The sequence below is a fragment of the Bombus fervidus genome, chromosome 11 (genome assembly GCF_041682495.2).
Source record: "Bombus fervidus isolate BK054 chromosome 11, iyBomFerv1, whole genome shotgun sequence".
In the NCBI taxonomy this organism is placed as follows: Eukaryota; Metazoa; Arthropoda; class Insecta; order Hymenoptera; family Apidae; genus Bombus; species Bombus fervidus.
Window position 1 is genome coordinate 2,534,853 of NC_091527.1, and position 25,090 is coordinate 2,559,942.

The 25,090-nt window shown below is 47.1% G+C and overlaps 1 protein-coding gene across 8 annotated transcripts in view; it reads left to right on the plus strand.

The window, feature by feature from the left end:
* Positions 1 to 25,090, plus strand: part of Hth (Meis homeobox homothorax) — a 507,314-nt gene that overhangs the window by 298,556 nt on the left and 183,668 nt on the right. For all 8 annotated transcript variants that reach the window (XM_072013316.1, XM_072013317.1, XM_072013319.1 and 5 more), the window contains one exon: positions 3,566 to 3,714. In XM_072013316.1, coding sequence (XP_071869417.1) covers positions 3,566 to 3,714 — 149 coding nt within the window. The remainder of the gene's footprint in view (positions 1 to 3,565; positions 3,715 to 25,090) is intronic.

Sequence of the window (25,090 nt, forward strand, 5' to 3'; positions counted from 1 at the left end):
TAGTTACCTTAATGCTTTAGATAAAACGATATATACAAACAAGAAGCAACTCGCTTTAATCATCGACGGTGAATATTAGTCGGCATTTACGATACACGATTTTAATCAAACGTAACCTTCTTCCATTATGCTTTCATCTTCGTTTCTGAAATCATTCAAAATATCTTGCGTGCTGAAATGTGCGTTTCTTTAACACGTTGTCCACATTATTGTCGATGAATATGGCACGGTATTTCTTTCACATAACTCTGATCAAACGCAACCTTAGTTCGAGTAATTCCATTATTCTACCTTTTTCCTTCCTGTCTGAAAACAATCGGAGCATTCCACGTCTCCTTGGAAAACGTATCTCTTTAGCGTTGGTGTCTAGTTCGCGACGTTCGTCTTCCGTTTCTTGTAGCCGCTCAGGATGGGAAGCTTCGTTTTTCGGTGGGATTAGTTTCTCTCTCGCGGAAATGAGAAATTCCTGACGAGCAGGAGCCGGAGAGCACGGCTTCTTCGACCGATACGTCAGGGCACGGTAACGGCAGCGTACGATCGGCACGCTACATTAACTCGATTCACCGAGTAAATTAACTGCAATCAGGGGGACGGACCGCTGGCCATTCCGTTATTCCGTTAGCCGGTTGCTGGCCGTTCCGCGCGCCTCTAGACCGCTCTATTCTCCAGTACGGGTTCGCCATTACAGCCCGTGGAACAACGCTGGTCGACGACGAATTGAGAGAGGACCTAACGTCGTTTTTGTGTTGTGAACACAAGGACCACCACGAACGGCTCTCTCTTGTTCCCCGGACGAAAACAAGCGTCCTACTCCAGAGAGGGAAACGGATCGACGCCAAGACTCCTGGCTCCTTGTGAATCCAACCGTGATGGTTCGCTGTGATGACGTGATTTCTTGGCCGTTATTGCGCGATTGCATGAGCCTAGTCTTCCTGCACCGCGGTCTATACCCGTTCTATCTGCACGTTCCATCGCACTGATTTCTACATTTAGTTAGATACATTAGAAGCAATTTGCGATTCTAGGATAAATCGTGGCTAGTCCGAGATGTAGATTCACCAGATTTCTCCGTGAATCTTTGATATATTGAAGCGAAGAGAGAGTTATTTACGTATTGTAGACATGTCTGGTCACGTTATGGGGGCAGAAAAACATAAATGCGGTAAAAATACGCTTACTGGAACTTGTCGGGAGACAAACAATTTATATAACTAGGGTTCATGTAATAGAGGTTCATCAATTTCTCTCTCTATGTATTATTTCACATCCGTGTAATAGAAGTTCTGGTACTGCAATTAATCGAGCAATAACTAAAATTTCGTTTGATAAGTAAATATAAACGGAGTTCAGGTAATTAAGTTCTATTATACAATTTTTTTACAGCCTAAAATTTGTCACTTTATTAATGGCAAAATCACATGAACATTAATTTCTGAGTAGTACGTAGAAACGATTATAGAAATCATATCTTGACAAACAATTATCCGATCTCGAAGGATATAATATAAATTGTCTTCCCAGGGAATGCATCGAATTACTGTCGAATTACTGTTACTACTATCGGCGATACTACTAGCCACGGCGATCGTAGTTGGAAACCCACACGTTCAAAAAAAATTCGCCATTCTTAATTGAACATTCGTGCGTTCCTCTCGTCGGTTATTCCGTACGGTGAAATACGCCGTCAGATCCGAAATCTCGTCGGTGAAATCGAATGGCAGGTGGTCGACAGAGGCTGATCGAAGTCGATCGCTTTTCCCTTCGGTTTTCTCCAGCCCTTGATCGTTGCCGGAGAGAACGGCGAACGCGAAGATACGTCGTGCACGACTCCGATTTCCATCGATCTCCCGTCGTTTCGCTCCGTCCGCTTCTACGACGGACAAATTTTTCGTCCTACCGCCGGCCACCCTTTTCGCCGGACGAATTCAAAGTTAATCTCGGTCACGAGACCGTTCCTCGGCTCTCGAGGGGTGGTGGCGTTGGTGGCGATATTGGGTTGGCGCCCCCGGGCGACCTGTCATCGTGAAACCCCCGGGAGTACCGAGGCTCACCCTGATCTCTCTGTTACGATAGAACCTTGGGAACCGGAGCCTTGGGCAGCACGATAAGGCTCGGTCATTTATAATCCGTCGGCGTAAGTAGCCTGCCGTTCTCCTTCCGCGCCAATCCACAGAGAGAAAGAGAGAAAGAGAGAGAAAGAGAGAAAGAGAGAGAGAGAAAGGAATAAGAATAAAGGAAACCTCGTACTTCCGGCCGTTTCAAACGAGATCGATCGACCGGTACGCCAGCTGAATTTTGATGATCGCGTTTACTGCTGCTCCGATTCAATCGTTCGTTACTATTTTTATGTACCACCTAGCGAGCGATAGTCCAGTACATAATCGACTTGAATTTAGTGCAATTTCTAGCGAAGAATTCGTTTAGAAAGCGAGTGATTTGGTTTCGAATATGGGACTAAGTATCTGACCAGGATGTTTCTATTCTACTTACTAGTTCCAGAAGTAAACGTTTAAGGCTATGGTTACGATGGATGCATATTCGGACGATATCGACATTTTGACAAATTCAATGGCGTCAATGTAATCGAACGTGTAGGTATATAGATTTTTTTGAGCACATGCATTGCAATCTTCGAATGTTTGATTCGTTGCTATAGCCTTGGCGTTATGCGTAACTGAACAAAGTCGATCCGAGTTGTTTCGTGATACTTAGGCAAGTTTTGATTGTATAATATGCTGACTTTGCGAAAAATAGCATCGAGTGGCTTTCTCGAAAGCATCAATTTTCACCCAGCCGGCAGCGCCGGACGAGTTCATCAGCTCGGCTCTTAATTAATGCGAGGAATGGATCTGACGGAAAAAGGGGATAGAAATGAACAGGGAGGATACCTGGAAATGGCTCCGGCCCGATAATTTATAAAAATGATATTTGCTTCGGCAAAGCGTGACCGTAAGCCGTCTTAATATCTCTCATTACCGTCTCGCTGCTCGAGTCCCTGGTGACCGTGCAATTAAAAAGCTAAGATTGATAAATGACGGGGAATTAATGCGGCCAGGGGATGAAAGCGAGGGATGGGGGGCAGAGGCACGGCATCGGAATTGGGGCTAGAACGTTTAGAGGGGCCAGCCGGAGAAAGAGGGACAGGGTGATTGCGGGTGGCTTAATGGTGTTTGTATGCATGGGAACCGGTCATAGGGGTGAGGCAGTTATCGCGCTCAGTCTACTTTGCACCGAAAATCGGGACGTGGTTTAAAGTACTTTAAAATCTCACCCTTAATAATACATTCGAAATATATTTCGGTCCTAAAAACAGTGACGTACGAAGTGATCGTTGCAATTTTTTATATCCATGTTAAGTTTTATTGTTATTAGAGTTTGTTCTTAGATTAAGTTCATGATGTGATCGAAAATTCTTCTATTTCGAGGAACAGATTTGATTCTTTATGTCATCTACCAATATTTAAATGGCACGTTATCGTACGTTAATCAATTGTTATTTCAAATGTAGTTTTTTTCAGTGTTTTTTAATACAAGGTTAATGTAATCGAATTTCGTTTGGTTACAGGTGACGCGAGTAACGCGAGTATCGGCAGCGGCGAGGGCACCGGTGAGGAAGACGATGATTCGTCGGGTAAGAAGAACCAGAAGAAGAGGGGCATCTTCCCCAAAGTCGCGACCAATATCCTCAGGGCGTGGCTGTTTCAACACCTCACGGTAAGTATTTTGCATATACCTTTCATCGTGTATCGCACGTCTCCATGACGTTTCTCTGTCCATGAGTCTTTCACACGTGTCGCCAAGCAACGACAAACGACGTCGTTCGTCGTCTTCGTCAACGATCGCTCTGACTCTCACTCGTATATCTTCTTATTGCAAACCGTATACAAACGTGACCTACATGGAAGAAACCTATCTAAGTTTCTTCCTTGCAATAACGGTAGTTAAGTGAAAACCTATCCGTTTAAATATCGTTCCCAAACGATTATTCACTTATCAAGCGGCGCTTAAAACCGAGAAGCGAAGATAAACGACGCAACGAAACGTCGCGGCAAAAAGAAACATTTCCTAAATTGCTTTTACCCGGCGTTGGAGTTAAGCTCGGGAAACGATGAGAAAAAGGAAAAGCAAAGGCGAAGACGGAAAAACGCGTTCGAGAGCGGAGGGACGTACTAATCTCCTAATGCCAAGATAAGGAGCGGTGGCCGCGGTGCCTCCTCTTCTCGTAACCCACCAGGTCCTCGGCCATCTAATGATTCACGGGTAATCTGAGCCGCAAAAAGCGCAACGCGATTAAAGGGACTGAGAAGGGAGAAAAGAGAGACAGAGAGACAGAGATAGAGAGAGAGAGAGAGAGAGAGAGAGAGAGAACGTTGCGCGCTGGTTGCCAGTAGCCGCGGTTGCGTAACGTTGCGCGCGGCAATTCGGAGCACGGTACATTGTCCCTCATACTACGGACACCCCATAGATTTCGGGTGTGATCAGGTTACCTTGCGAGAGCGGTAATCATATTGCAGCTCGGTTAATGCCATTACCGCACCGGGGGCGGGGGTTGGCAGCTACCCTCGAAACCACCCCGCAACCAGCACGCCGTCCGCATCCCCCGATACCCCGTTTTCTCCACGCTTCTCTAGCGCCGGCTTCACCAACCCCCTAACAACGTGTATTGGATATGACGTCGGGGATAGTGGGTTCATGGTTTAATGCATATACGGTGTTTGCGCGATGACGATATCGCGCGTCGTGAAAAGACGAGTTTCGCCCCCTGATACCGCGAGCGCGGCCTTCCTCTTATTCGGTTAATCGCGTTCTCCAGAGCTTGCAGCAGGTTAACGCGCCGGTGCTTGAAAGGATTTTAATGTTACTCCAGAATGTGTCTCTGTGTTGATGCTCTTCAAGTACTCGGTCGTTTTAGGTTGCTTTAGCTGGTGATTTTGCGAAATGTTATTTAGCTGCTTTCGCGCTAGAGTTGGCGAATAGTTCGCAAATATTGTGGATCGCGAATAGCATTCTGTGGTAAACGAGTGCTATCACAAGTAGCAAACAACGAACTCGTTGGAAATTATTATTCACTCGGGAGATCAGATTCGCGGTATATCGAGGTAATGTGAACAGAATGTTACAGAACAACACTTTCGCTTAATTCAGAAGTAACGATGACAAGGTGATAATGCCTTCTTGGTATGTACAATCTATGGTGTATACAAAGATGCCGATATCAGTCCTGTGTTAGACCAGAAACGACTAATCGTATGTAAATTAAAAACCAAAGTGTGTGATCTGCTGTGTAGTTTATGACACTGATTTGTCGAGAAGAGCACCATGTACATTTTGTTCACACAATCGATGTGAAAGAAAACTATTCACAAACGACCTTCGACGATAAAAGTGGAATTTAAAAAATTAATTAGAAGGATCCTGTTTTTTCAGCAATCTAACCACGTGACCAAAGTATCACTAAGTATGATTAGAAGATAAAAATAATTTTCATGAGGGATATAATCGCAGAATTCGTTGCAAGTCTGATACTCCATAGCTGTACTATTACGCGATATCCACTGCCAGAAATTACAGTGGTTTTTCGTGACGGTCGTCTTGGTCAGGCATTCGTCTCGGCTGTATTACGAGCGATTAAGCAACTATACCATGAACCAGAATTCATTCGGCGCACTGGATACATATTACGGCTTAAAAGAGTAACTGACTCGAGCCAAGTGTGTATTCACTCGAGTAGCCGTCTCTTAAAGAGCTCCTTCCGACGTTCCCTTTTTCCAGCAAACGAATTACGGCCTCAACAGCCTTGATTTAGCGTCCTAATCTTTCTCCCGCAATGACTTACGACCGCAACAAGGGCTAACATTCTCCTTGTTCACCCCGCGGGACCGTTTCGTCGGTAATTATTGCGGAACAGATGTCTGAAACGAGTGTGGCTCAATCACGGTACAACTAGCTGCTTTCGCACGAATTTTCACCATTCTGCTCCTCTACTTTTTCTTCGATGTACCATAACGTCATTATATCTATATATTTTACATATTCGATATCTACTTTCGTCGGCAGACAGTGTCTGTCTGGTTGCTTATTGTGCCACGTTAAAGTGCAAATAAATCGAGTAACGGTCGAACTTGAATACCAAGCTGTTCGTTTCGGTAAATTTATCACCGTGAAAGCGAACGCGACGTTGTCGTTCGTTCCATCGTGTCTTGTCGTGGTTGTGGTCGGGCGTCGCGTCGTTTTCATCGAGGATTCCAGATCGTAGCAGGCCACCGGCCACGTCGTTTCACCCCGTCGGCGAAACATTTCGGAATCACGGGGACCCGCGCCAAGGAATTCGTCGGAGCTCGCCAATAACCTGTTCCCGTTCGAGAAAGCCAACGCCAATCTCACGTTCCGCAATGACACACAGCGAAAGAAAGAAAAAGAGGGAGGGAGGGAGGGAGGGAGAGAGAGAGAGAGAGAGAGAGAGAGAGAGAGAGAGCAACAGGAGCGGGAAAGCGGCATCAGATAGTACGTAGACATAGTTTACATACAGCCATATATAGATGACTACGATCGAATAAAGAATGTGGCGGTCAGCTCGGATAAAAGCGCTTGTCGCGGTCGTAGACGATGAAAAGGGAAAAACTAATCTGTGTTTTGGCCGATGTTAGATCAAAGGAGACGAATATGTTGCAGGGAAAGCTGCACGATTGGTAGACGCGAAGAGTTGTCAGCCGAGTCTTGTACGACCGAGTATACATTAAATTAATTTGATGGAGGCGGAGTGGCTACGCTTAGTTGGCGTGAGTTAGACGCAATCTGATATTCTTCCGTCTAGCTTCTTCTTCTTTGTGTCACTAAATACCGTAACACAGCGAGTGGGAATGTCAACTTTGGTCGAGAAGTTTCACGACGTGCGTCGTGTAAAACGCGAAAACTGAACGGGAAAGTCACGGTCAACCGGGTGAAAGTCGTGCCGGGAAAGAAGCATTTAACCCAGGAACTTGTAAATAGCGTTCGGGACACGACGCCAGATCGGTGATTTATTTGTCGTCTGGAAGCCGCTTAGAACATGAATAATTTAGACGTGCTCGCGAATAGAAAGGGTCGACGTTAATTCGATACAAGGATGTTCAAACAGCGAGAACGTCGTAACGCCGTCAGTGTACGAAATCGTTCCGGTTGTACCGACGAGAGGTTGGGAGAAGCGACGTCTTTCTCCGGTGGGTCTCTTGTTCGCCAGTTCTCACCGGGTTTCAGCCGCTTTCGCTCCTTCTCTCTTGCTCCTTGGCTGTCATTTTGAAAGCCATCCCGACGGCCGCCCCTCACCGGCCGTCCGTACGTCTGTCCGACCAGCCAGCGTACCAACCAACCGACCAACCAACCAACTCTGCGACCCTCCCCAAGTTTAATTAGACGGAAGAGGAGCATACATCATGGTCGACTCCGTGTCCCGACCTTCCATGCCAGCCAACTTGGGCTTTCCAGAATTGTGGCCACCGACCTACTACCACTTCTCTCTGTTTGTTCCTTCCTTCGCACACGTTGCCGAAGCAACGATGTTCGGAACTACGAGAGAGTCTTCTCTAGGATTGTCCTCCTTTTAGGATTCTGTGTCGCCGTACATGTATGTAGCAATCTGTTATATGTAGGAGATTATTCTTCCCCACGAAACTAGCGATATAATCCGCAATTCGCCGACTGGTATCGAACTGCAGTTGATATATCGTATCTGAATTTATCAGCAAATCTAAGACAACGAAGGAAGATTTCAACGAAAGAATAGAAATTCATTAGGAAAGTTTCGCTCGAGCCAGTAACAATTGCGCGTGACGCTCGAGCGATAATGCGGAAGTACGCGGGGCAGGAAAAGAAGAAAGATTGAAGATGGAGTCGACATATATAATCCATTTTAATTTACTCAGAAGATATATCCCGTCTAGCTTGCAGTTTCCTGCGACTTCGCCGCGCCGCGCCTTCCGTTCCCAACCCCTGGCTCCTCTCGTTCTTCCATTTTCTATCTCCGCCTTTTGCCCGCCTGTTCCTCGATCTTTCTTCCTGCTTCGGCGTCGCCCTTATCCCTAGACATCGTTCCGGAGTCTTCTTATATCAATGGAAACATTTCGCGAAATTACATTTGCCAGTTCCGCGCGTTGCGCCGTTTCACGTATCGAGTAGCTCCCAGGAATCTCTTTTACCTTCGGTCAAATAAATTTCATGGCGAGCAAGCTAGTTTCGTATCAGATCCTTCCTCGACGAGATCTATGAATGTTTAACTCCGACCTGTAGCAAAGATCTTCGTTTAGTCTCCGGTCATTAATCGATATAATTCTACTCGTCTTTCGTCTCGTCGAAATTAAGGGAAAGGCGAACTCTACCGAAAGAACGTTTAAGGCGTAAAGAGATAGAGTAACCAAGAAGCGTACGACGATTCTTATTCCGTGTTTCGTGTTGTAACGCGAGAACGGAGCATAGTCGTGGCAATCAATAAGCCATCTAAGGCAGGTAATGCTGCTATGGTACAAACCACAAACCGGCAATGCCATTATCTGCACATGCACATGCATACGTACAGGCGCACACGCACGCGTGCACACCAGCGACCGCAGGTTGAGAGATGCAAGCGCAGTTTCATCAAGATCGATAATGAACCGCGTTTCATTTAGCGTATTGCGCGCTGCCATACCAATATATCTTGCCGCGATCTTTAATTCATCCGTATCGCGCGCGCCGATCGGATCGGGACTCAGCGTGAAGCTGCGAACAAAAACGGGTAGATCGATCTGACGCGTGGCGGCATTCTTCCACGTTCGACGTTACTCTCTCCGTGTAAAACGCCATAATCCGGTCCTTTTTCTTTGACCAATAGAATTGCTAATCCGTTATTTCCGACCGAGATCATGTTTCCCCGTCACGATTACGGTCAAGCTTTTTAATCGTTTCTTTCTAAATCTACTAGCCGTTGCACGTCATCATTTCACGAGAGCCACCTTCCCGGAGAGTGAAACCTTCCCTTGAGATCGTTCGTCAAAATCGAGAGAATACAGTAAGGTAGAGTTATCCGAATTACTTAAGCTTCAACATCGTAAAATTCAGTCTTGAACTTTGCATGGAATTATGAAATTTGTTGTACGTTATGAGATTTCTCTATTATCTGATGTTGAGGTGGTTTATTAAACGTGTTAGTTTATTAAAGAGACGAGTGATAAAATTGTAATAGTCATTGTATATTAAAATCACTTTGACAATTACAAATAACGGCGATAATGTTTTGCGCGGAGTTGGTTTACATTTGAACCTAGCAAATCAAAACAATGTTAACACTCCAAGGCACAACAATATGAGTCATGCGGATTTGAATCTTCCTTTGACTCGTGTGCCGCTACAATGTAATAATAAGAGAATGAAAAAATATCGTTTAGATATAGTAAGAAACAATATCAAAAACGAGTACTCTATTGTAGAATTATAGACACGTAAAAATAAAGTAATACACGCTATTGATTAATGATAATTACAACGGAGAATATTGACGTTAATTAAATAAACTTTCCGTTTGATGAACTTAATTGCATTCTCGCAATAAGTAGGAAACAATGGCCGTCGAACAGTCAATGTAAATACACGATATACTATTTCATCGTTCATCATGCCACAAATAACAGGCCGAACTGGTCTATTTTCAAATTACCTAAAAGTCGTTCGTAACCGAGCATGGCGAATTATAAGGCAAACTACTCAGCTTGACTAAAATATCCTACGATGGTCGTTCGCAGGATTTCTCTCACTGTCTGTCGAGACAGACCCCCGTCGACAGTTGTCGACGAGTCCCGCGCTGCGGATTTCACGGAACGACGCCCTCCCAAAAGACGGTGGAACGGTCTTAGTCCGGATATTTTAAACAATTTGCATAGACAATCATAGCGGCCGTTTTTTCGGCCATAAAGGGGCTCTCGACGACACTCGAGTCGACTGCCACGATCCGCCAGCTGGCTGACTGGTTGGCTTCTGCCCCCGTGCCGCCCTCTTCGTCGCCGCAACTACTACTACCCGAGCGTTTTATGCCGCCATAACCGTAGCGCAGCATGGCCCACTTAGATCTACTATCTCGGTCCCGGCGTGGTGTCCGCGTACACCGGCTGATATCTATTGTCCCCTTGCCACCCCTGGACCAGCCGTTTAACCGACTCGCTTCCGCTACCGGGTTGCTCGTCCTTGCCAATTGCTGGGTCAAGGTCTACGAGCCCGCCTCATCTTCTCTCTCCAATGGCATCCGACAATTATGTTTGATGAGTTCGTTAGCTGTGATCCTTGCATCGTTTCCTTTGGTGGTTGGACAATTGTTCCGCTGCGAAATTACAAGCTTCTTCGACGCACCCGTTGTCACCCTATCGGCTCGAAAGGACGTGGAGGAGACGTTTGCATACATCGGGCGGCAGTTTTCCGCTCGAACAAATCCTCGCGACTCGTTTCGCCTTCCTTTCCCTGGCTGGGATGTCGATGCTTCTTCTCGCTTTCTCCTTTTCCTGCGCCGATACTGACGCTCGTTTACCCCTCTGAGCAGGCTTTCTTTACTCCAACGTGTTTCTCCGTTTTACGATCTGCCTACGTTAGGGATTTTCTCAGGGAAAGCGATACACGATTCGGATGCTATATGTCATGGATCATGTTAAATGGAGTTTGCAGTTAATTGTATCTTTAATCGTTTCTTTTATTTGTGTTGAGATCTATATGGCCCAATCACGTTCTCAGATTGATTTAATTTTATTGTATCGAGATTTTCAATTGTTTCATTAATGTGTATAAAAAAGTATTTGCACACCAGGAGCAAGTATATTAAATTTCATGTCATTTAGCAATAACTTCATTTAACTACAATTTAATACTATGAAAATAAAGCGTAGAATTCGAGAAAAAGCTTCAATGAAAATTCAAGTATGTTCAAATTCTTTTTGTGACCACTGAATGTTAGTTAGGACACGTCAATGGATTCGTCAAACTTTGTTCTATTTAAAAAATATGGATAATTATTACAGACCATTTTCACAAACACAATGAAACACTTCAAGTAAATCTAATAAATCATAAACTCTTTCGCATTGTGCGTTTATATCCCTAGATTCTCTTTTTCAAAGTGTGAAAATATATTGTTTGGGCGAGTTAGAGGGTTCAAGCAAGACTATGTAATTTCCTCTGTCCGTGGGGTAGTCCGCACGAAGGGACGTTTCCGTGTCCTCTCGGTTGTCCTAGTCTGGCGAAAGGTATGCCCCATCCACGCCGTGTCTCTACGGTCAACATACAACCTTCAACCTCCGCTGGTTGGCCCCGGGGTACGGCAAACCCTTCTGGCTTTTGGTTCATGCTCACTGGCGCCGCCTTGGCTCGCATTTGAATATAATACTTGGCCCTCGTCGAGCGACCGTCCCGGCAACCGAAGCGAACTGTAATTATGTTGATGCGCAGCCATTGTTGCGTCCATCCTGGACGCCCGGCTGAATGCCGAATCTCCTTCTTTCCCTCTTTGGAAAGGCCTCCACTCTCGCCCACGCCGCCGCTATGGCGAGAGATACTGAGACGATTATTCTCGTATGCTTGATGCGTTTTACCGAAACCGGACAACGAGCAAAACGAGAAAGTTCTGGTCTGTTGCTAGTAACATGCTCTATCTGCATTCTACGTTTCTGGTATCTGTATTCGAAGGAAAAAAAAAACATAAAAGGAGAAAAAGGGAAAGAGGATTGGTAACAATCGATTGTGCAATTTCAAAGGAAAACTACTGATCCCCGTGTGAAATTAATTGGCGGAGCTCAGTTTCCCGGAGATTAACTCTCCCTGGTGGAAGGACGGGAGCGGGCCACGTGGATGATTAAAAAAAGGAAGAGAATTCTTAAGAGCCGGTTGGATAATTGCAAAAACTGTACGCGGTTAGCGTCGTAGTGACGGTATTGGAAGTTAGCGTGTAGGAACGATGCACTGGGAGCGTGCAACGGGTTCAGTGTCGAGAGCCACCATCCCCTGGCTAGGTGAAGGGGTGGCGCGCGCGGACCCAGGATTAGACTGTCGCCCCACGACAGGGTAAGCCCCTATTTTTGCGAAATTTATCGCCGTTAATCCCTCACCCTCCTCACCCTCGGCGTTCTCTCCATCGTGCCCGTTGTTCTCGTTGTCCTCTCCGGTTTTGTCATTCTCTTTCTACCTTCGCCCGTTCGTCTCCTCGTCTCTTGTCCTCTTGCGTTACTCCTCCTCCTCCTCCACCTCTTCCTCCACCTCCTCCTGGTGCTGCCACCGGTGCTGCTGATCCCTACCGCCCCCGTTGTCGATATGAAAAATAATAAAATGCCGCGTCTTTATAGTCGCAGGGGCGCCCTTTGCCCCGCCGACGCGGCGCCTGGCCTCTTTCAGCTGCGCGCTGGACTACTCGTCGACGGGTAATCCGGCCGGGATTTAAAACATTCGTATCTTGAATATGCATTCATAGGTTTAAACCTGCGGGGCTGGTTCGCGTATATCCCATCGCCGGCGTGCGGGCAAAGGGGAGAAGAGAAAATCGTAAGCGCAAACGTGGACGCGTGTTCGTATCGAATCTATGTGTGTATACGTATGTAGGTGTGATTGTATGCGTCTCTCGTCCTTACGCTCGCTAAGCGGCGAGTAGAGCCCGGGTATTAGCTCGGCCACTCATTAGCCTTTCTGGTCCTACTTGTCGCTTGACGTAATCTCACGTCCGTCCCGACCGGCCGGCCAGGCTTAACTTTGACACTGCTCCACGTCGCTACTTCCGGGGCTATCACCTTCGCCGTCGAGATCTGCAGCTCGTGACGCTCGTTAGGCCTAGGCTTGAGAGGCGCCTCCTCTTCTGTGCACTTTTCGCCACACACACGGGATTCCTAGCTCCGTTATCAGATACTACGGTAAAGTACAACCACGACAGACGAAATGAGTTATTATACTCGGCTGGTCGAGCCGTGCAACCAAGAAGATTCGAGCGTCTGTCCTCTTCGTGGTCATTTTCTCGCGTGTCCGATTGTATACGTAACACGATTCGGTAACGCTGATTTTTCGCTCGATACCGAGAGGGTACAACGATAAATAGACTTCCAGGTGAGAATCGTGTTCAGGATCCGTCAAGGACGGTGCTTTCGTTACAGTTTAAATTAATCCAATTATGCATGCCGAGCAAACCGAACAACCGACTACTCTGTTCGTCTCCCTGCTTTCTCTTACTCTCTCTCTCTCTCTCTCTCTTTCTTTCACGGCCGTTCTCCTCTGGTTCGGACTTTAAAGGTTTAAGCCGAATAATGGACGTAAGGTCCGCGCCGTCATCCATATGCAAAACGTCCTCGCAGCGGCAAGGATTAGTCACGGTGATTTCGAAAGGATCCGGGACGGCGGAATTTACGTGGCGACTCTCCTCCGCTGAACACCTTGCACGCTGATTTGTCGTCCATCGTCCCTCGTTACATTCGATTCAATCTGGCATCAAAGCAATTACTTCGGCGTCAAATGTAAAACATCGCGGTTTTATCCTGAAAAATGTCCTTTGCCCCTGATCGCTTTTATATTTGAAATAGAGCTCGCGTGTACGCGTGAAGAGTAACCGGACGTGTACGCGTACTCTGTTTCATCAGCATCCAGCCGAAGCTCGATTACTGTTAAGAGTACTCGCTTAATAACCGCTTAACGTACCGCACTTATCGCGACACCGAAAGCGTGTAGTCACGGCTGGTCCCATGGGTGCCTCCGGCGGATTTATGAGCCAGAGCCACGCTGTCCGTGAACTAGGTTGAGCCGAGCTCCACGGATAAAACGTGGCTCCTCTTTCGAACGCTTCGAATTTTCTCTCTCCCGTCGGTCGTCTTTAATGATCCTTCTGCGAGCACCAATCCCATTAGAGGCGTCTTATCCGCGATTCCCCCTGGACCTTTAAATTTCTTCTAACTGTCCAGCTTGCCCTGTACGACGAAGATCGGAAACAGACCGCGAGAAGTACTTCTGTTAGCCTATGAACTTGATTCTAGTTCATCCGTGCCTTGTTCTAGAATCCATCGTGTCTAGGTGTGTTTGTGCCATAGAACGTTTCACGGATCAGGATATCAGGCGGCACCCATTAAGGAGAGTGCCGGACAACCAAGCAGCCTGTGTACTTAACTAGCATTAGACGCTCCCCTGTTCGCGTGACGTCGAACGGGTGCGCGAGCGCGCGTGCGCGTGCGTGTGTGTGTATGTTTTCGTATCGATCAAATATCGATACGCGTACCTGTGCGTGTCGATCGACCAAGTGGCATTTATGTTTACGACCTTCCCGATCTATCTATCTTATTCTTGGTTTTTTGTTCATTTGCCCGCTCTCTCTCTCATCTACGATCAGGACTAGCAGTTTAGATTGTACCGCTACTGTATATAGTCGAAGCGCAGGGCTGTCTCATCGATTATATTATTCACAACACGTTGGACGCTTTGAGAGCGACGTCAGAGTCGCATTCTTTCGCGCATCTCCTTCTTTCCATCAACGAATGATTTGCAACGAGCGGTCGATCAACAGCTCCGATCCTTTTTCGGTTCTCTGCCTTTCTTTTCTCCTTCATCTCGGGTTAACTAATCCTTTTCGCCCGGAGCTCCCGGCATTCTGATACAATGGCGCGACGTTTATGTGCGGAACATTAATTACCGGGCCGTTAACAAAATATCATCGAGTTATTTTCAATCGATAATAAAGGCGTGGCACAAAACACCGGAACTCCGGTATAAATTATTTACAGGCGAATAACGGCGAGTCGGTCAGCGTATTATGCCGGAAGAGCGAACAAACGCGCGCTCGGCTCGTGAATTTCTATCGCGCGCAATTAACGAAATGTTAATTAATAATTGCTACGTCCGTTGACCTGTGCTCGTTCCAATGGCTGACACGAGGCGCGCCATTCTCGCTGTTCGAAAAATACGACTCGATGATACGGCTTCGCAAAGGGCGAAGCGTTCCTGGTTTCTCGCGGTCTCTCAGGTAGAGGTTTCTTTCTCTGGCCACGTCCACACGTGCCAACAGAACGAGGTGACTCTCGAACGAAGCCAACCTCGCGATTTTTGCGGCACCTTTTGCAGCCGGTACGCCGTCATCGCGATTGGACGGTTAACGAACCAGCGAAGCGAACGAATCGCCGTGGCGATTCTCCACGCGGTTCTCCTCGCGTTTCTCCTCGCGTTTCTCGCGCGAGTATCCTCCTTTTATTGGATTGGGCATCCAGAAGAGGGTTAGAGAGAGAGAGAGAGAGAGAGAGAGAGAGAGAGAGAGAGAGAGAGAGAAGAGTCCACGTTAGAGAAAAGAGAGTTGCTTTACCGGCTGAACGGGGCTTACAGTGGATCCGGATTTCACGGTCTTCAGGCGGTATCGTTCGTCGCCTCTTCCTTTTTCTTCTTCTCTCATTTCTTTCGCCGTTCTTACGCGGCGACTTCTCAGAGCCTGAGCCGTTCCGCGCTCCGCTCGATCCTTCCGCCGGCATATTTTACGCGTACGTTCGGATATGTTTGCAGCGGCTGGAAATGATTGGAGAAGAAGAGATAAGAATGAGAGAGAGGCCGCTAGGTTTTTGCGTTAAGCTGCGGGATATTCTAGCTGGTAGCGGTAACTCGTTGATGAGATTCGTTGATTAGAAGACATTTCATTGCTGTGAATTTACGCTACGTAAATATGGCAAAGTTTGGAATATACATAGTCTGGTAGGTAGATTAAAACGATGCATGTCTAACTTGTAATTTCTTAGTTTTCGTATTGCTATCGTTTCAACGAATGAAGAATTGGGATGGAAAACTTTGCATATTAACGATGATTGTTCTATATTTTTCTCAAATTTGAGGAACTTCTCAAAGATAGAAAGATACGATTGACAGCGAGGACGCAGCCGGATCGCGTAATGATAAGTAAATAAATAGGAGTGTTCGCGAAAGAGTATCAACGAGTTAGTAGTAACATAAAAGATTAACAATTTAAAATACGTGAACTTCTATAATTTTGTCGATCTGTTAAACCATTGAAAGTATTATCAACAGTTATTAGCAACATAAAAAAGGTCTACTCCGAAAGAGAGAAAAGCAAATTCTTTCATTGTCACCGAATTCCAGACGAATCCCTGGTTCCATTAATGTATTACACCGAGACCTAACTAAGACCCGCTCGAATTCGCTGGTGAAACAAGTCTCGAGAGTGGCCGAACGTGGACGTCGAAACACCGGTATCCTCTCTATGGTTCCTCGAAATGGGAGTTAACCTGATCCGAAAGACGCTTCAATTGCTAGAATCCAGCATAGGCGAGTATAGCACAGCCGGGTTCTCTCACACGCGTCCCACCCGACCATCCTTTAATTCAGGTTGACAGGTGAATTCCTTTCCCTCCCCGCCGCGACACCGCTATCCCTCGGGGTAAGATAGATCCGTTCCCGGGATTTCCTACGGGATCCGGTGGATCTTATATCACCGACGGCCATCTCTATATAAGCAATCCCGCCCTTCGTCCTGGCTCATCCGAATTGCCGGTAGCGCTGGCATTCGATCTGCTGGGAATCCAGAAACATTTCCTCTCGGCTAATGCGCCGGAATTACGCAATTCTGGCTGCGCCTTGCTCCTCTTTTATCGGCGCCTGGGAAATCCCCGCGCGATGGAAATTGGAACATATCGATCACCGGCCCTTTCCTACTCTTTCCTTTTTTTCTTTTTTCTTTTTTTTTTTTTTTTATTCTTCTACAAAGATCTCTGTGTCACGAGCAAGTTCACGCATCGTCATCTTAATTTTCTCGCATCAAACGTTTACGGATTGCTTAGCCGACGACTGTATGACGCAACTAAAGAAATAGGATTTAAATACCAATTTATCTTACCTATTTAAAACTATAATAAAACTTACCTAGTATTTTTGGTCTTTCCTATCGCCCATAAATATCGTACGTAAAAACCCACTATCTACTAATATTCGTTGAGAATAGCAGCAGTTAGGGTCGTTCGTCTAGTTCGAGTATAGAAAGCGTTTTCGTGTAACGTTGGTTTAAACACGGGCTCGTGAAAGGGTGTTAGAATTGCACAAAAGCATCTAGGAACCTTAGTTTGCGTTTCTCACAGTACAAGTAATCGCTTACCAGCCAGTGGTTACAACCGACCAGGCTCAGACGGCCGTTTTTCTTCTCCAACAACGCGGAGAATAATTTCCCTGCACTCTCTAAACGAAGCGTAATGATCGGTTCCGCGTGTCTTGGTCTTGGCGAACGGGGTATCCCGCGCCACGGTTCATCCTCTTGGTGATCTCCAGCGATCGCGACGGATACGTTCGCGATCGAATCTCGCGATGGATGGACTAAGCTTTCGGATCGGCCGGAATACCGACGTCAGATCGCATTAATCGTAATATCGCGAGATGTAGGACTGGCTCGCGGGCCAAGATTACATCGGACCAGAGATTCCGCAACGCTGTGCATGCTAATTGGAGAAAAATCGGGTGGTACTTGAACGCGCGGACTTTCTCGTTTGCCGCTGAACGATCCGCGCTCGAATCGTCGGTCGTAGAGAGAACACGGAGAGATAGGGATCGGCTTTCGCTCCTCGTGAGCGTCACTGTAGGTAAGGTACGCGTATACAAGCCGTGGCTAACCACCGGGGAAACGAGGAGTAACGATTTTACAAAGTGCCTATCTCGACGTTGCGCCCTGCCTTCCCCCTCGTGCCGCGTCTCATCCGCTTTTTCTCTCCGCACGCACGATTATGCCGGCGCATTACCCGCGTACGTGCGTCGCGAGTACGTGTGGGCTGCGCCACTAGGTGTGCGTACTTCTTGCTCAGAATGCGTGCTTCGGCCTCTCTCGTAGTCGCCACTCGTTCTTTCTCCCTTTTTCTCTCCGATGAGATGCCCTGTCTGGAGGTCCGACCGCGGCTGCTAGGTGGTGGTAGCGTGAAGAAAGAGCCCGGACCGAAGGAAAAAGGAGAAGAAGAGAGTGGCCGGCCAAAGAACCATTAGTCATGATTAGGCCGTTGACATTGACGCAAGCTTGTAGCTTGAGGCAGATGGAGTCCTTTGATACACACGAGCCGAGCCGCGCTCGACGATCTTCCCTCTTATCTTCGGGCTATCTGCTAGCACCGGTCGAAGCCCCTATGATTTAGCGGTGTTATTCGGTGTTCGCGGAACTGAAACCGCGGCTGGGGTCGTGTCGAGACTGGTGCCATCCAGGAAGAGTGTTTTAAGCGCGGTATCGCCGATCGGAGATGCGATCTGTCCGGTGAATTACGGAAACCTCGCGCAGTATTCGTAAACCTTTGCCTTTGATCGTGATCGTAACACCTTGTAACGTTGATAATACTCTGTCTCTCTTGTTTTTATTCGTCATGTAACATGTTTATACGGTTAATGTTTGTTACTTTTGTTAGTTCTTTTTCTTTTTTTTTTTATCGGCGATCGTCAGTCATGTGTAAAATATACTTCGGATTGGTAGTCAGGGTCAGAAAGGAACGAGCCTAGCGTCACGCATACGGGTAACCTTATACAACTGAGCAGCAATACCGAGATAGCTCTCTGCCCCTTACACAGCCTTCTTTACATTATATTACACGAACCGTGTCGGATTACGGTTGGAAGTGACTCTAGACGTGTCGTCTATCGTCTACGTTGGTGATCCAGTGTGCCAGCATCGATCGTGGTCAAACGCGTCGGGGACGCTCTCTCGTCGCGCGACACCTTCTTGGAGTTAGACTACGTTTCTTCAGTCTTCTCGAACTACCTATCGCATCTTCGATGTCTGTAACGATGCATCCTTTCATAATCTTATTCTCGTCATAATGTCGTTAGAACATTAAGAAAAATTCTCCCTTTAAACCATTTAACCCTCGAAGTCTTAAAAACTTCATGTCTAACCTATCACTTCACATCGTTACGCATCTCTTAAACCAACTCCATCAATTTGCACGCTGAGCAATACGACTTTAACACTAAAACTTTTAGATTTTCCATCTGTAATCTGCTACTCCGAATCATCGTACGTTTCTCGAGTATCCTCCATCGATTTGCATGACGAGCAACTCGGCATCCATGAACCCCTGCCTGTAAAGATCGAAACGAAGCAGGCGCAAAATCCTCGAGATCCGACGCCGGAGCGTAGAAACGCCGGCGAGGGCCGAGTTTTTGCGGTCGCGTAGCGATAGTCGGGCCGGCGAGGACTCGGCGAATCGCATTCCAGTGTCTTTCACGGGCGAGAATGAGCAGCGGGCCACGAGGGCTCGGGGAGAAGTTGGCGAGACCGTAGAAAACATCCGTGGCCCGCGCCGGCTCATCAACGCCTCCGGCTTCGCGGCGAAACCCATTGGCGCCCCGGGACAATGCCATCTGCATTCCGATCCCGAGGGCGAGAAAGCCGACCGCACGGGCCCCGCGATCGTCGTTTCTTACTTCTATCTCCCTTATCCCCTCGGTACTGACGCGATTTCAGTCCGGCACCGACGCGCGCCACCAAACTCTCTGCCGCCAGCTTGATGAATTCCGGTTTAATGTTCTCTGTCCGCGTTCTTTCACCCCGTGGAATTTATTGAGGAAACCAGAAACTCGTCTTGAGGGTTGATGTACGTTATGGGAGACAGCAACATGGTTGTTTCATTTTATTTTATTTTTTTTTATTTATTTTGTTGGTGTTTTTAAGAGACGAAGGAAATATCGCTGTTTAAGTTCTGTAAATTTTTCGTTACATCTTAATGTGGATATGGGTACTACGAAGCTCGGGTACCTTCATATTGGAAAATTACCACTTTCTATGAGCATTTTTCTTCTCGAAATTAAAATGGAAAGCTTAATAAAGTGCTAGGAAAATGAAAAAGCGACGTAGAATGTTCTGTAATAATGCAGAAATTGTTCAAAATGCTCCTTGTGGAGTCAAAATATTCTCGGGATTATAGCGATATATATACTTTTAGATATATTCTTGATTCTTCAAACGCACTCCTCTCGTATTTAATTGCTGAACAAAAATATTGAAAATCGATTTCCTTGAATACAAAAATGCCATATTTTCGACTTATCTTCGACTTCGTATAATCCTTAAATACGCTTAAATTAACACATACATCACACATACAAATATATACTATAAATTATACACGCCATATAATTAAAGATCTAACGCCTGATTCAAAGAAACTTTCTTCAAGTACTAAGCATTCTATGAAATTAATTTCTGTAGTTTCATTAAACGGATAATCCCATTTCTTTCTCGCATCTTCTCAAGTTCGTTGAACTCGAAATACGTTTCGGGGATGTGCATGGGGCGAAAAGAAAATGGGGAGAACGCGCGGCAGCGTAGCTCTCGTCGGGAGCGTTTAAACGGAGGCGCGTGATTTATCAGCGCGACGTTGGCGTCGTAGCCGGTGAATTTCACCGAGCAAGCGTAAATGAAGCGTCTAACGACAATCTCACCCGCGAAGAAAGCTGCGACAGAAGACAGACGGGGAGGGTTGTAGGTCGCTCGGGGAGCATCTCCTGTTTTCCTTCCGTCTCTGTAAGTTCGCATCCTACCTAGTACTAGCTTTTTCCTCAGCCATCTCTCCTCCCCGTGTCTCTACTCAATTTCAACGAGCAAGCAGGAAGATTAGGTCGCGGAACGAAGAGTGGCTGCGCGGAAAGAAGCCGAAAATACGGGTTCCTCGTTATTTCTCCTTAAACAGCGAGACTACAGAAATGGACGTTCCGTGTCCCTTTCCTCCTCTGACCCCTCTGACCCGAACTTCTTCCAGTCGGCGCGACCCGAACGCAGACGCGAAACGAGCGGACCCGTGCTCCGGCGAAGAACGGGGCAACAAGGTCGTGGTAAGAAGAAAAGAAACGTGGAAACACCGTGTCGGTGTAACGAGGAGAGAAAAGCTTGGAGTCGGTGGAACGCTAGGAGGAAACGCTAAGAAGAGCGACAAAGGTAAACGAATAGATAGAACGAAAGGTTAGAAGGAGTAAGAGAGATGGGTAAAGACGGATGGAGAAGAGGAAGGTCGAGGGTGGCCTCGTGGAGCGGGTGGTAGGTGGAAACAGTGGGACAAGGAGGAAGAGGGGCAGAGGGTGCTCCTGGAGATTTATGACAGGCGTTAAGCAGTAATGAAATTGCTCGTTGCTCGTTCCTCGAGGGGTGTGGAAGGGATGGGAACCGAGTGGGACCCACACGGGGGGTTTGACGTTGTTCGAAGCGCACGAAGGCGCTAGTGGTGGAGACGGAGAGAAAGGTATAGAAGACGGGCGAACGGGGGAGGGAAAGAGAAAGGTGAAGAGAGGGTTGGTTGCTCGGTGCAGTGTACAGGAACAGAGTCACGTGGCGCAATTACCTCTCGCCAGCTGTGTATCTACGCTATTCTCTGAAGGACTTTTAATCGCGCGCCACCCTTCCGACTTCTTCCTCTACGTCGTCGTGTCGTTTATCGCGTGCCGCAAAGATACGAAATGCAACGGCTTCTCGGTAAATCCGCACGGCCCGCCAGTTTCTACCGAGATACACGAAATCAGCAAGGTGAGTTTTAATGCACGTGGTATCGCGACTACATTTCGTACACGCTATACTGTCTTGGCTGTGTGGTGAACGTTGTACGTACGCTTCGTCTCGCGGCCGAGGTGGTCGTCGTATTTCAGGCAGACGAGGAAACGTACAGTCGTCCGATCTAATCTTTGAGGATTTTCAGTTGGAAGATATCCCGCGATATAAATTTCGAATGTTAGCAATCCTATGTGCGTTAGAAGTTTAGCGCTAAATTTAATTAAACTAAGCTGTGTCGTTGCACTCGTACAACCGCATTTTTACTGTAAATTAATTACGCGTTAATAGAAACGAATAATCGATCGAATTGCAATATTTTTATTCAAACGAGTAACATTCAAAGAGTCAGGCGCAAGAAGCTATGGCGTCTAGTATATCCCTGAAGGATTAAACGTTTACAACGTGCAGAGCAATTTGTCGTCCCCGGTCTTCGAACCGAAGGAATCGCGATCGAGAGGCTCTCACGCCGGTCGGATCCATTTTCACACCGATCGTTGCAGAGTTCGGGTTACGGAAACGATCCGACGTGAGTATCGAAGCCGTATTCGAGACGGAATTCGACACGCGGCGAACGGGTCGATCGATCATCGAGCGGTAAGCGAGCGCACGCTCAACGATCCAGCTAAATCGTCGTGATCGTCTGGCATCGAGCACCACCTGTTCCGCGATTCAGCGCCGATCTACCACTCGCTTCGTCGTTCACTGGGACGATCGTCGTCATTTTTCTGCGTACGACGCGAATTTTTGTTTGGACAACGCACCCTTTGTCCAACGTTGATCCGCGAAGGGGGACGCTTTGTGTGGCCGAACGTGGATGTCGCGGACATACGAACCCAGCAGATCGCGTTCTCGTGCGCGCGACAGCATCTCTCGAATCACGTTCTATGCATGGCAGCCTCAGTTTGAACTTGTCCCGTATGATTTTCTTCCGTACTATGGAAAAACGCGAAGATGAAAAGAGAAAATAAAATAAACGACTACGGTTATGTTAATTGCAGAACACAGTGGCAACTCTGACGAATCGCATGGTTTAACAAATGATAACCGCTGTTGAATTTCTGGAATCACATTTTTGAGATTCCTACATACACGAAAGTATCTTTTGAAAAGAATTGTTGAGTTCGGTTTAGGAATTCCGGCGTGTAACAGGACTTTAGTATATTTAACACCCTCCGCATATCAAAAACTGTTACGAGGACGAGAACGTGGCAGAGAAAAGAATTCGCCGAGGCAAACGAAGTACGTATCCGCATCCGACCACAAGTTTCTATTTCCGCTGTCCGCCAGAAGTTGGCTGTATTTCCGAGACATTTATTCCGGTTTGGCTTTCTCTCGGAGATATCGATGCAGAATTGCGGAGGAACTACGTCCTCCAAGTGTAGTCCCAAGATCCTGAGAACTAGATACGGATCCTTCGAATCGGTCGCTTTTGTGCGATAATATATCTTCTAGCGTGAGCCGCTGTTGTTACTTAGTAATTCAATTATTATTGCAACACGCGGGATAATAACGGAGTCAGTGCGTTACGGACAGCTAAATCGATGATGCTTGTTCGCGTTTTAATTCGACGCCGGCGTTATTACGATCTAATGTTCCGGCTTATTGCGTAGCCCGATAAGAGCCGAGATATCGAGTTCATTTGCATTTCTATATTTGCCTCGCGAAATGTCCTAACGACCGTGTCACGCACGTGCGTGCGTAGCGTGGGTTCGTGCGCGTTAGAACGGAACAGGGAGAAAATGGAGGAAGCTAGGAGAATGGATACGCGTAGGGACAGACCATCGAGGTCCAGACCAGCCAACTCCGCGATGGTTATGGCAAACGGCCAATCAAATTCCATTCTCTGAAGTCGCCAGATGACGCCGGATAAATACGCCGCACGCTCATGACCCTTGCCACCCCTTGTTGCGAAAAAAGGACCGTCGTTTATCGTGGTTTATCGCCAATCGACCCAGCTTTCGGTTAAAATGGGCCTCACTGCGGTAGCTCTGTCTCTCCGGTCCTACGTTAGGATGTTAATTAGATCTATCTCGACGAATAGAACAGAGGTTCCGGAACTGTCGACAATGGTTATCCCTGGAAGGCGACTAGGGCGTTTGATTTATGAACGGAGGTGAGCCTCTTTCTACTAGATCGTTTAGTCCGTTGCTACTTCGCCAGATCTATGCTCTTGTGATCGTAGTATTCTCTGCTTTTTGGATTGAAGCCATTGGTCATTGCACATCGATGCTTCGATATCCCAAATGTAGCACGATGTAATATATTTCGAAATATCGGAGAATGTAATAAACACCAAAGAGTTTTATTACTCAATAATATTTGAATTTGGTATAAAATTTGTGGACTCGACCACTTGCCTCTTATTAACGGTATTCTTGTGATATAAGTTTGTGCTTTTATTATTTAGTATACTCTATTTACGTAAATGTATACTTTGCTCAATATCCAACTCTTACGGCGATGGATGCGGGTCTAAATATTTCCGAGCCTACGAATTTCCCCACTGAACTGAACTATATATATTTGACTGAACTATGCTACAACTCTTGTTGTATAAAACCGCAACTTGTTGTAAAACATAGCAAGAACTTATAAAAGGGATCGGGTATCATTCGACGAAACCATCGTGCAACACGGACCAGCTCCAAAAGCCATCGAATAGCTCACGATCGGGTCCGAGGGCAGGTGAATAAGTTCCCGGTCGGACGCGTCGCGGCGGCTGTTGGCGAAGCATCGGACAGGTCCGCCGGTGACGGGCCTCGTTCTCTGGGGAGAAGAGAGAAGAGCGTTCGATGCATCGGGAGCTTTAGCGGGAAATAAATTTCGAAAGCGACACGCGGCTCTCTGGCCTCGCCGCGACAAGAGAAGTGGATGTTTTCGAGGGCGTCGCGCGGTGCATTGTTTGCCGTGAGAACCCGCCGCGGAGATGCGCAGAGAGATATTGCGAAGAGATAGAGACAGAGACAGAGACAGAGAGAGAGAGAGAGAGAGGGAGAGACGACGGAGAGGAATGGAGAAGGGAGAACACAGAGCTCTGGCATCGATCTAGTCGTCGGTTCGGCCGGGGGCGGAGCAGGGACACAGGTGCTTCTCCGCGTCTACGGGCTTAGTGTCTGAACCATCCCCAGAACCACCTCTGCGAATCAGCCTTGATAGCGGCCACCGGCTGCTCCGTATAGTCGTACTCGGGACTCGCGTTGGAATTAGGCGATATCGTTCCCCCCTTTCTGAGACGTCACTCCGCGTGTATTCCACGCGCGCACGATAATTCATCGTTTGGCCGAAGCCTGTACGCGTGGTTGCTTCCGTCATTAGAACTGGCTACGGAACGTTTCTGGAACTGCATAGCTTATTTTCGTATCGGAGAACGAATACGATAATTGATACTCTTACGTTAGATTCAGAGTTTTACATACGTGCATAAATTTTCCTTGGATTATAGTTTTATGTTATTGAGGATATATTGATGAAGAGAATGAGGATGGTACGTAGGAAAGACTAGGCTAGGCTAACGATGCTTAATGATGGAATTATTTGCTTGTCTTACAGTGACTTGCTGTTCTCACACAATGCCTTACA